Consider the following 12,593-nt stretch of genomic DNA (forward strand, 5'->3'; position numbering starts at 1 on the left):
CAAATCGCTATCTGTTCAAATTGAATGGAACATACATCATGATCCTCCCCAAACATAAATGCTTTTTCCAAACACTGTCAACAAGCGCTCTGCTCACGACGACTGTCGCAAACATACAATAGGACGGAGAGGAAGGATGGAGTGGGAGGAGAGTGGAAGCAGAGGGGAGGGGATTTAAAACCACCAGCAGACAGGCATTCATGCTTTCTCCCCATTTCTCCTCTCTCTCTCTGTACACCCTCCTCCCCACTCTCCTCCTGTGAGCCTCTCTCTCACCTCTCTCCTCCTATATAGAGGAGTCAGCCGGTGCATCAGCCTACAGCTCATCTGGCGTTCGCTCTTACTTTCCCCCTGCCTCAGTTTCTCACTTCTGTCTGCTTCTCTGCCGACTGATACTTCTGCTGCCTCTCATTCTTCCCCTCCATCCTCCTCTTCCACCTGCTCCTCATCCCCCCACATCTCCAGCCAGCCATGGTGAACAGATAACCGCCCGACTGTCTTCAGACCATGGGTGCCTGTCTCTGCAAAGGTCACAAAGGTCAGTGCTCGAGTCTACACGCCTGTGCTTCTGTGTGTGTTTGCATGTTTGAGGGTTAGCCCGACCTGACAGCTGTCAACTAATATTCAAGAAACAAAGTGCTTTCAGAAAGTTGGCTCATGCTTTAGAGCGATAGGAAGCCTTGAAGTCACAGTAAATGCTCGGTAATATAATCCTTGTGGTTGACAGATTCTCCTGACGTGTTAGGATTCTAAAAACCACCTGAATCACATTTTTTTAGCCGAGCTGAGCACATAATAGGAGTAATTAGTGTGAAAGTGATGTTTCAACACAAATTCTGACATAAAACATTAATCTGGAAACTTGTTTTCTCTCACGTCTCTTCTCGAGCGAAGCCGTGGAGGCTGATGATGATGAGCGCTGTGTGGCTCAGCCGAGGACAACAGTGGCTTCAGGACATAACACCTTCATCCGGAGCTCATGTCCAACTTGTCGTGACTTGAAGATGTGAATAGGGTTGCGATTTTCTCTCTCAGATTTGCTGCCTGTCGCAGCTTCAGGGGAGAATAAGTTTGCTGTGTTTCAAACGCTGACAAATCGCAGTGCTTTTGCTGGATGCAGGGCCTCTTTCAGGAAGAACACAGGGATTGATTTGTGCGATCAAAACAAAAGATCCAGAGAGATTAAACATTGATTTGAGGTGTACCAGCTACCAAACAACCATCCACTTGTTATTCTTTTAGAACATGACATCTGACAACATTTTTACAGTCTTGGACTTTGTTTCCTGCTCGAGTCTGTTGTGAAACAAAGTCTGCTTTCATTCAGGAAGAGCCCCTTTTAGAGCGATGGAGGCTGGTGAGCGCTTTCAAGCTGTGAAGAAAGAGGGGAGGCAGCTGTGAGGCTCCAGACAAACAGATAAGAGGACAGCGGGAGTGTGTACACGTATGTGTGAGAGCGAGTGCAGGTGGGATTTAAGCCTCACAAACAGCCGATTGGTCCAGAAAATCATGATGGGGTGTCTTGACCTGCTAATAGCATCTGATGAGACCGGAGACCAGAACCAGCCCTGTGCACCAGCCTGGCTATCTGTGTGTGCGAGAGTGACCGTGACTTGGGTAAACGGTGTACTCATCTCCTGTTGCTGTAGCGTTTCCATGGCGACAGCAAATTGTTCTGACAACACGTCCCTGGGGAAACCCCGAGCATGTGTTCGTATTCCTGTGTGTGTGCTGATCTTTCTCCTGATGTTAATTCTCCATCGCACTGACCTCCTGATCTTCATACGAGCCTCATCACCGTCAGTTATAAAGCAGATAGCCAGCGTGGGCCGGCCGGCGCAAAGCTGAACACGCAGAAAGGATTTGGTTAAATGACTCACAGGAGTCAACGCTCTCGCTCCCTCGTTCTCATTCAGAATATATGAGCCTCGCTTGACCCCTGGCTTGACCTGACAACAGGCTTGAAAGACTATGATCCTTGTGTGTTAATGCGCACACACACACACACTGACACACACAAAGGAAACTGTCACACATGCTCTACAGGCCTAACACCAGCGTTTGATTCCCTGCAGAGCTCCACCTTCCCGTATCAACGCTGCAGCAGCCTGAGGAGGGTCAGCAGTCATCTGTCAAGGTAAGGAGAAGCCCCGCTGTGACGCTGGAGGGTTTGGCCTGATGCTAGCCTTTTCACTATCTGCTTAGCTCACTTGTGCCCGACTGAGAGCAACACGTCAGATTGTGAGTTAAGCAGCTCCTAGAAAGAAAATCACAGAAGCTGTACAGATACAAGCTCTAGAAGAACATCCACATTGTTCTTAAGGGGACCCTCTATATACACAGTATGTCACATTTCTGCAAATATTTTATGACGTCTTTTCATGGGACAACACTGAAGAAATGACACTTAGCTCCAATGTAAAGTAGTCAAAGTACAGCTGGTATAACGGTTTACATTTACTGCCTCCTCAAAGTAACTCCGCCATTAATGTCTAGACCTCTGGCAACAGAAGTGAGTGAGTACACCCCCTCAGTGAAAATGTCCAAACTGGGCCCAAAGTGTCTCTACTTTGTGTGGCCACCATTATTCTCCAGCCCTGCCTTAACCCTCCTGGGTTCAGCAGAGCTCCACAGGAATCCTCTTGTGCTCCTCCACCTTCCATTAGAGGAGGGTTTTGGGACTTAAACACCGTCGCCCATAAAGTTGGAATAACTTTTCAGACACATTCATCTCTTTATTTCTACACATAACCCTAACCCCATCACTTCTGACCAGGTGCATTGATTACATACTGAGTCCCAGGTACCAGGTGGAACCAATCCTGACTTCAGGATGTGACTGCAGACTGGGACGTCCTGCCCAGTGACACCATCAACCAGCTGGTGGACAGAACACCACCATTGATCCATGTCAGGGGGCCAGACTCAACATTAGTGACATTAAAAGAGTAATATTGGACATTCTGATGCACTAAATCCCCTCGAATATGTGTTTCCTGTTTGCAAAAGTGAAACAAAACCCTTAATCCTGTTGTTCAATTCCTCCAGTTTAGTTTAAGCCTCAATACAGTTTGCAAAAGCTAATTGTGGTTTAAATTTTACTGTTATATGTATTTTATGTATATTGTGAGATCAATAAAGTTTTGAGAAGATATACACTTTATCAAGAATAAATCACATTGTCACAATCGTGACATGAGAAGTAAAAAAAAAAAAGAATCCAACTTTATGCCAAACTATTATGCAAATTATATTTTTCTTTGACTTTCCTAAACAGTCAGCATCAACCATTAGAGTATAATTCCAGTGTTACTGAATAAACACCCAATGATAGCAGGATGTTTTTCAAAAATAAAAACATTTAAAATGCACTGTTCCAAATTATTCCACACACCAGAGTTCCAAAACATTTTATAGGTTGCAAAAAACTGAAAATGGTCATTTGTGAAATATAAGGTTTTCAACTATTTCATGCTTTTCAGCAGCAGAAAGGTTCTTTTTCTTTCCCATATTGCTTGTAAATGTTGGTCTGCTTAATTATGTGGAACGTCCTTCTTTAGTAGGTTTTCCTTTAATTGGGCTCACCTGGCAAACTGATTATCACAGGTGTCTGAGATTTATGTCACTGATCCAAAGAGCCCTGAGACGCCGTCCATGGGTTTATTTGAAAAACAAAAAAATGTAATCTTTAAGATACTTGCATACAAATGCGGTGTGTAAACAGTCGAAACCAGACGTTTACATTCACTGTATAAAGAGACACACAACCTTTTTTCCCCTCACTATCTGACATTAAATCTAAACTTTTCCTGTTTCAGGTCAGTTAGGATTAGACAAATTATTTCTATTTGCTAAACACCAGAATAATCAAAGAGATTTTGTTTTTACGATTTTCTTCAAAGTCAAAAGTTGCATAAGCTGTATACGTTTCTTGATATAGTGAATACACAACTTCTTTTTGTTTGCACAATGCTCCAACATCCCAGTCCCATCTTAAAAATCCTAAAGGCTGTACTCTCAACTCAGAGAAATCTATTGAACGGTGGCTTTGTTTCTATATCGATCACAGCCGCTAGCGTGTGAGCACCAGGCAGACTTAAATACCTTCTTTTGTTTGCACCTCATTCAGACTGGGTGTGAAGTCTGCAGAATTTCTGGCTGTTATTATCACCATTTCCCTTGAGAAAAAAAAAGTGGGAAATGTGTGGGTTGATTCATCACGTGCAGGACGTCGTTGCTACAGGAGGATGTTTTCTTGTACTTATTAGTATCTACAGTGTTGTTTTTCATACACCTCATAACTGTAATTCTGGTCTTTTGTATGCTTCAAACAAACAGTTACTCTGTCAGATGAAATCCATCCAAAGCCCAGAATAAATGTCACAGAAGCACTTGATGCTTTTTACCAGTAACATCAGTAACATCTCTTCTCTTGTGCATCGTGCTACATGCAGGATGAGCAGAACCCCTCCAACGGCAGCGTGGCAGATAAAACCAGCCGCTATGATATCGGAGAGCTAGCCACATCTTCTTTGATTGGTGAGACACACACACACAACCTTAGGGGGGGTAACCTGGAAATTGTGTTTGTAACCAGGGGAGGTCAGTGATGTGATTTCCCTCCTCTCCACCTTTAACTCTGGCTTCCTGCTCTCGCCATGTCAGCGCCTCGTCCTCTCCTTCATCCTGTGTCTGCCTCATCTTGACGCCTCCCTCCTCCCTCTGCGGGAGGTTCATTATCTCAGTTAATGTGTTATGCCTTGCTGAACTTTTCCAAGTGAAAGCTCCTTTATTATGCTGACAGTATAATTATGAAAGCCGTGGAAGCCTCATGAATATGAGAGACAAATGGAGACATTCAGGCTGACACCTGCTACAGGTTCCATCCATAAAAAACCAAAGAGCTATTTAACATTGATTCAGACCTAATCAGATGTCAATCATCATTTAAATTGGCGATGGAGGTTCTGTTCTTCTCAAATCAGATCACACTGGGCTAACTCAAATGTTATTGCACAAATGTAATCATGTTTAGAAGAATCGCTGCTGCTTTTATTTGTCTTGTGTGGTTCCGTTTGAAAGATGCATCGTGTTGATTTTATGACCTAATGGCTGGAATAGGAGCAGTGGTTACCACCATCGCCTCACAGCTAGGAGGTCGCCGGTTGGCGTCCCGGTGAGGACACCCGGGATCTTCCTGCGTGGAGTCTCCATGTTCTCCCCGTGCAGCGTGGGTTCTCTCCGGGTTCTCCGGCTTCCTCCCACAGTCCAGAAACATGCTGAGGTTAATTGGTGATTGTAAATTGTCCGTAGGTGTGAATGTGAGTGTGCTTGGTTGTCTGTCTCTAAGTGTGGCCCTGTGATAGACTGGTTACCTGTCCAGGTGAACCTGCCTTCACCCTGAGTCAGCTGGGATAGACTCCAGCCCCCCATGACCCTGGTGAGGATGAAGGTGTAGAGATGATGGATGGATGCTGTGCGGTGATACATGCTGAATCATTTGACCCTGCATATTTGAATCTCGTGGTTTATTTTTGGCCCCACAGTCACTACTGCAGCCAGTTTGGTCGACCACTGCTTAAAATCAACACTTGCCAACTGGGCTACGGTATTTAACAATTTTACCCTCCATGAGGACGACTGAATGTTTTTAATCCAGAATTATTCTCATTCTGGCCGGTAGATAACAAGCCCAGAGTACAGCTCCAGGCTTCCCACCATTCCTGTTTGTTCATTTGTCTGTGTTGCTCATGTGTTTGGCATCTCCCAACATATAGCAGAGAGTCCACATAATGCAGTATACGTCTATTTTTATGGAGTGACTTACTCCCTGCTGGTACTGCATTACACCTCGTCTCTGTTTACTGTAGCAACATGATAAACAAGTCTGAGAATCCATTATTACAGGGAACACAGAAGCTCAGATGACATGTTGGCCAGCTTGTTGCCTCAGAAATGCTCCACTTGTCATACCAAGTTTTTCCACTTGTTTCTCTCTCAGTTAAGACTTTCTATTAATAATAACTGTAGTTACAACCAAATGAAGGCAATGGAGTGTCGGCGCTAGCTAACAAAACCAAACTAAACCCTTTAGCCCAGGGGTGTCAAACTCTGGCCCGCGGGCCAAATTTGGCTCGCTTTGTAATTATATTTGGCCCGCGAGACAATACCAAATGACTACTACAGCTGCCCCCAGTATTATACTGTACAGCGCACTCACCGCTAATACTACAAATCCCACAATGCCCTGTTGTTTTGGCACATCAATCAGGACAGGACCCAGAAACTCCCTCTCCTCTGTGACAGTAGGCATAGCGACTTCACACTGCAACTGTGCCATTGATGTGTTTTTTTATTTATAATTTGATTTTGCATGTCTCCATGATTAAGTTATATATAATGTTTGGTAATAAGCGTTGCTTGTTCCATATTCAATGTTAAAGCAAAATTTGTTTCAGCCCATATTAAAAGGTTCATTTGTTCAATGTTGGCCCGCGACTTTGTTAAGGTTTTAAATTTTGGCCCACTGTGTTTTTGAGATCGACACCCCTGCTTTAGCCAAACTTTAAATCTAACAGCAACATCCCCACATAACAGAAGAAACTAAAACACACAGGACACGAGGAACTTCTTCACCAAGTTGTCCAGCTGCTAACAGGAGTCACTGAGACTCTCAAACTCCCACCGAGTCAGCAGCTGCCAACAGAAGTTACCACAAACACAAACACACACTGACTGTTCACCCTAAACCCCATCCAGCCCGACTGAAAGGCTGCTGGTCGCTTTTATAGCCAGGTGTGGTGATTGCTGGGTGGAGGAGGAGTGGTGCTGGTCCAATCAGACGTGACCAGAGGCGGGGAGAACCAGGGTCTTCAGCTCCAGGCTGATTAGCTGAGATGACTGGCAGCTGGTGGAGCAGCTCTCAACCAGCCACAGCTGGACCTGCACAGGTCATCTCCACACACCATGGTCACAAGTCCACATGACAAAAACGGCACCAACACCACGGGCCGTAGCACCATCTATCACTTCCTACTAATATATCAAAATGGTTTGTTTATGTCAAAAAGTTCTAACATTAGGCAGCTCTTTGTTCAGTAGATCCTCCACAGCTGCTGTCTTTAGTATGGATTCAGGGAACAATGTGATGAACTCACAGACTTCTGACCCAACTCTGTAGCTCGTAGATGCTGGACGGAGCACTTCAGTGTCTTTTAGCCTCTTATTTTGGCAGCATTACCTTTAGTTCAGCATCACTGCTTTCATCGACCTCATTTCAAGCTTCTGCATTCAGTGATGAGCTGCAGAAAACATCTGATAAACACGACCACACACTACTAACGCAGACTAACTTAGTGACAAGCTGGGGAACATAGTGGAGCATCCATCCATCATCTCTACACCTTAATCCTCTCTAGGGTCGCGGGGGGCTGGAGTCTATCCCAGCTGACTCAGGGTGAAGGCAGGTTCACCTGGACAGGTAACCAGTCTATCACAGGGCTACACTTAGAGACAGACAACCAAGCACACTCAGTATCACTCCAACAATCTTCACTAATAGAGAAGGTCAACCTGTGTGTAGCACAAGATGCAAAAAGCAGCAGAACATCTCGGTCTTTTGTGCTCGGTGCTAAACTCGCTGCTGCTTTTGAAGCTCGTTGCTTTGAGAGCAGAGTAATAAATGAAGGTGACTCAGATAAGCACGTCAACATTTTTTGTCAACTCTCCTCTTATCAGGACTCTGGTGACTGTGCAGGAACGACGTTCAAACAGACCTCCATGAAAAGAAGCAAACTCTGAAGGAAACAAGAAAAGGGAGGGAGACAGAAATAGGAAGTGCAGCTTGAAGCTTTATCCACCATCTAACGCTGCAAAGTCGTGTCAATGTTCGCACATGAAGTTTTGCATTCAGGTTGTTTCTGCTCAGACAGGCTGACCAGCACAGTGGCGCCTTTAATGCACTATATTCACACATTAACAGAGGAACCGAGGCTGGCTTTGCTGCATCATGGAGCACCTTCAACACATTCCTGCTCTGCATGAAGCTGCACCGGTTTGTTGAAGTTTGGTGCTTTTCACAATGCAGCGTGGGTAGTAAGAAGAAAATACCCCATTTGAAAAACAATTTACTGCCTAAACAGGTGGAAACAGAACAGAGCCTCACGGCAGAACGTGGGTCAGACGGCGTTCAGCAAAACACAGGGAGAGCCTCTGAGGGTTGAGCTCTAATGAAACATGATGATGATTTTCTTGGTTTCCCCGAGTGTCTGCCTCTCTTGGATATATGATCAGTGTTAAATATCTGTCCTTCCACTTCGATTCCTTTTTGTCCTCATGCCTCAGCTCGCTACCCTCCACCTCCTCCACCGCCTCCTCCTCCTGGTCTTGACATTTTTCAGCCTTCTTCCATAAATTCTTACTTTAACCTTTTTCCCTCTGTCTCTGTTTTGACCTTTACCTTTTCAACATTTATGTTTTTTGTCCTTTTTATTTCTCTTTAATCGGTACGTTCTGCGATCTGACCTTGGTTTGTTTTTAGTACATCTTGTGATTTGAACATCGAGGCTGGCAGACCGTCTCCTACCGAGTGCACGGGGCTCACAGAGCATCCTTAGTCATGGGTCTGCACATAGAGCTGACCCATATAGTCTTTTACACATGCATATATGATCAGTAGATTTTATGAGTATGGGTTTTTAGTTTTCTTTATATGATCATCCAACACATCTAATAAATATACACACACTCAGAGTTAACTTGACCAACACAGACATGCACGTATTTATCATTTTCAACATAATAACTGAAATGATTTAATGGATTATGCATTAAAACAGAAGCAGAGTAACTCATAACTTGAGCTTAACTTATCCCAAAGACTTCAAAACTCTAGCAAGCAACACGTTTTAGGTGTCAAAACAGAAAAATAAGTCCACAGGTTTTTTTTGGGGTTTTTTTGCGGCATTGTTGATAAATGGAAAATATGTGTGTGCACGTTTTTAATAATCTGTTTCTTTGCTTCTCGCTGGATTATATCAGGGATCTCCAACTCTGGTCCTCATGAGCTACAATCCTGCAGGTTTCAGATGTGTCCAACACACCTGACTCACATTAATGGATCTCCAGCAGCTCATTGTCAAGTTCTACACAAGTCTGTTAATGATCCATGAATGTGAGTCAGGTGTGTTGCAGCACGGAAACATCTTAAACAGGGGTGTCCAATCCTGGTCCTGGAGGGCCACAGTCCAGCATGTTTTAGATGTGTCCCTCTTCCAACACACCTGATTCAAATGATCAGCTCATCATCAAGCGCTGCAGAAGCCTGATAACGATCCTGCTCATGTGAATCAGGTGTGTTGGAAGAGGGAAACATCTAAAACCTGCAGGACAGTAGCTCATGAGGACCGGAGCTGGAGATCCCTGGATTATACCATGTTGGGTTTTCCAGCTCTCCACACAGTGCTGCTTGTTCACTTTGTTTTCTGTGGCTCTCTACATCAAAGCGAGCAGGAGAAATGCTTCTTTTCACGGTTCAGGTTATGCAAATAATTCGTAAATGCTCACTCAGTCTGAATAATGCAAAAAAAAATTAGAATTTCCTCTCAAATAAAACCCTCTGGAGGTAGTTTACCTTCCTCATGTCTGCTTTCAGATTTCAGTGTCCTGTCAGAGCAGCAGCATTTATTTACTCTTCATATCTACCATACTGTTATCCATGTAGCCACCATATCTTTATTTTAACATCTTCTCTGCTCCAGCGTCACCACTGGTTACCCCTAATCTCATCCATTTTATCTTCTCCATCTTCTCCTGTTATTTAGGTCTGGTGGCCACGATAAAGGAGCACATCACCAAGCCGACGGCGATGGCCCAGGGCCGAGTTGCTCACCTGATTGAGTGGAAGGGTTGGGGTGGATGTGGTGAGGCTGGGGGCTGGAGCGGGGCCTGGGGTAAAGGAGGCGGAGGCTGGGGGGGGATGGAGGCCGAGCTGCAGGAGGATGAACAATACTACTCCCAAATGACAGATGAGATCAAGGAGGCTCGCTTTGCTGCAGGTGAGACAGAAGGACGAGTCTCCTTCAAGTGGAGGTGACGCGATGCTCTCATCCCTCTGATGTAGTTGTTTGTTTGATTGGCTTGTGCAGAGGGAGCATCCACGAGAATCGATCGCCCTGAGGAAGTCCTATGACAGTGGCTCAAATCTTATTCGATTTGCTTTCGTTTGTGACGTCGTTAGACTTGATGAAAAACAGCAGACTTCTGAGAAAAGCAGCATAACGTGTGTTTGTTTTACTCGTGTTTCTCAGGTGTGGCGGAGCAGTTTGCTCTGGCCGAGGCAGCCATGAATGTGTGGTCCATGAACGACGGCTTAGAGCAGCCGTCCACCAGGTTACAAGGTCGGTGCATCGCTGAAGCTTTTAATGTTCAATTTCTGTTTTATTTACATTTCAGATTCCTCCTCGGGGCGTGCTGCACACTTTCAGGTCCGCTGTGTTTGAAACCAAAAGACTGAAACAACATAGAAAGCCATTTAATCTGTCCTGATTTTACCTTGAAGGCTTTTCTTTTATGCTCATAACGGATTTTTAAGACAAAGTCAAAAGGTGAAATATTTCTCACAGCGTAATTGACTGTATGATATAATAAAATAAAATAACATGTCATATAATCAGATCTATTTTGGCAGATTAAAATTTCTTTAGTCTACTCTATGAACCTTTAGAATGATGTACACAGTTTTTACCATTTTGCAGACATTTTGGTCATCGGAGGCCAAGCAGTGAAGCTTTGTAGGCGCCCAAAGTGAATGTTTTCTTATGCATCTTATTATTAGTATTTCTTTTTATGCCATTGAAGTCTATCTATAGCAAACCCAGATAGTAAAAACTTGGAGAAAGACTGATTCTTTTCCCAAGTTTCCTGTCTGTGACTCAAAGTTGAAGGTGTGTTCATCCATCCGTCTAACTTCTGGAACCACACACCCGATTTTCAAAATGGAGATATCGCTGGATTCCTTGGATCAAGCTGAGTTCAAAGAACCCTGTGACATAAACTTCTGCCAAACTGGATTTTTCTTAAAAAGCTTAAACGTAAAGTTAGATGAAACCTTACAATATTTATCGTATCTCGCTTTTTGGGTGGCTGTGGCTCAGGTGGTAGAGCGGGTTGTCCTCCAATCACAAGGTTGGTGGTTCGATCCCCTCCACAGTCAAAGTGTTCTTGGGCTAGACACTGAACCCGAAGTTGCTCCCAATAGCAGGCAGCACCTTGCAATGCAGCTCTGTCACCATTGGTGTGTGAATGGATAAATGAGTAACACACTGTAAAGCGCTTTGGATAAAAGCGTTATATAAGTGCATTTACTGTTTTGAGTTTTGAACACATTCACCTGTCATATCCATCAGCATCAAATCTGCCTCGTCAGGTCACATCTTATTGATACAGGACTCGTCATCCCTTCCTAAAGTCGACCAATGTGGTTTTCACCAAAGAATTTAGCTCAAAGGAAGTTTCGTCAAATGCTAAAAAATCTTCACTGAAATCACCTACAACTGCCTCGTTGCTAACATGAGCTGCAGTGTGAACTACATGAAGGTTACAGGAGGCCTGTTGCTCCTGTGTGACCCATGACATGGTCACACGCTGCCTCATATCTGTGATAACAGCAACTGTTTGACATTTACTGGTATTTCCCATGGTTGTGGAGAGGCCTCGCTGCAGTACGAACAGCCACCATAAGATGTTTTTCTCTTTGCATCTTTTTAATATTTATATCCAGCTGTGAAGGAGAATTCAGTACACGTCAGTATATGCAAAATAGCTACTTGCACATGTGCCTTCATGAATTTAGATGTCTTTGTTTAAGTGGAAATAGGTTTCACATTTACAGTTCTTATGTCTGATACAACCACTTGACTGACGTTGTTCTTCCTCCTCAGCAGCCCAGAGCCACTTCCTGTCTCAGTTCCTGCTTGATGGCGGGAGCGTCGGCGTTCCTCAGCATTTGTACAGCATTCATTCCCAGACTTACGACAACAGCAGCGCAGCCAGCCGGGTCCGTCCGCCGCCGGTCAGCTCCATCTTCCCGGTACCCGACGCCCAGCAGGTTAGAGATCAGCCCCTCCAGGACAGAAGCACGGTGACTGCAGAAGCTGCCGTCCGACACGTGGACAGCAGCTCGCTATCCGAGGATGATGTTTTTTACAACTAGGCTTGGGGAAAGAAGACAAGCCAGCAATCTTGAAGGCAATCTGGAAAAGGAGCCTCAGTGAGAGGACTTGAGTCTCAATCACCAGCAATGAGTGACAGAAAAAATAAAAGGCGGCAGCTGTGAGATCCCACTAGAGGCAACTCCTCAAATGGCTTTTCCTGGAACGCTATAAGAGCTGCTCCTCAAACACAAAGACTCCAAATGGTACTTTTTCCTTGGCTGAAGCATATGTACATATTTAACTGTTGCATTTTTTAAATTCAATGTACATGAAACAATTTTAATAATATGTGTGAGTGCAAACTGTGAACATTCAAATGGTGTAAATATCTTGTTATTAAACATGAGTTTGGATATATGGGCTGTATAGTTGTGTTTTGGA

General features: G+C 44.4%; 1 protein-coding gene across 1 annotated transcript; it reads left to right on the top strand.

The window, feature by feature from the left end:
* Positions 1 to 507: 507 nt before the first annotated feature.
* Positions 508 to 12,211, top strand: fam131c (family with sequence similarity 131 member C). Its single transcript, XM_008295266.1, has 6 exons — positions 508 to 538; positions 2,076 to 2,137; positions 4,455 to 4,539; positions 9,822 to 10,055; positions 10,308 to 10,397; positions 11,940 to 12,211. Exons 1-6 carry the CDS (start codon positions 508 to 510, stop codon positions 12,209 to 12,211), a joined length of 774 nt encoding a protein of 257 aa, XP_008293488.1.
* The last annotated feature ends 382 nt before the right edge of the window (positions 12,212 to 12,593 follow it).

Source organism: Stegastes partitus, unplaced genomic scaffold (assembly GCF_000690725.1).
Source record: "Stegastes partitus isolate 25-593 unplaced genomic scaffold, Stegastes_partitus-1.0.2 Scaffold1035, whole genome shotgun sequence".
Taxonomy (NCBI): domain Eukaryota; kingdom Metazoa; phylum Chordata; class Actinopteri; family Pomacentridae; genus Stegastes; species Stegastes partitus.

Coding starts and splice junctions, on each gene's coding strand:
- fam131c (XM_008295266.1), top strand. CDS start 508: ATGGGTGCCTGTCTCTGCAAAGGTCACAAAG. Junction 539..2,075: donor TCTCTGCAAAGGTCACAAAG/GTCAGTGCTCGA, acceptor GATTCCCTGCAG/AGCTCCACCTTCCCGTATCA. Junction 10,056..10,307: donor GGAGGCTCGCTTTGCTGCAG/GTGAGACAGAAG, acceptor CGTGTTTCTCAG/GTGTGGCGGAGCAGTTTGCT.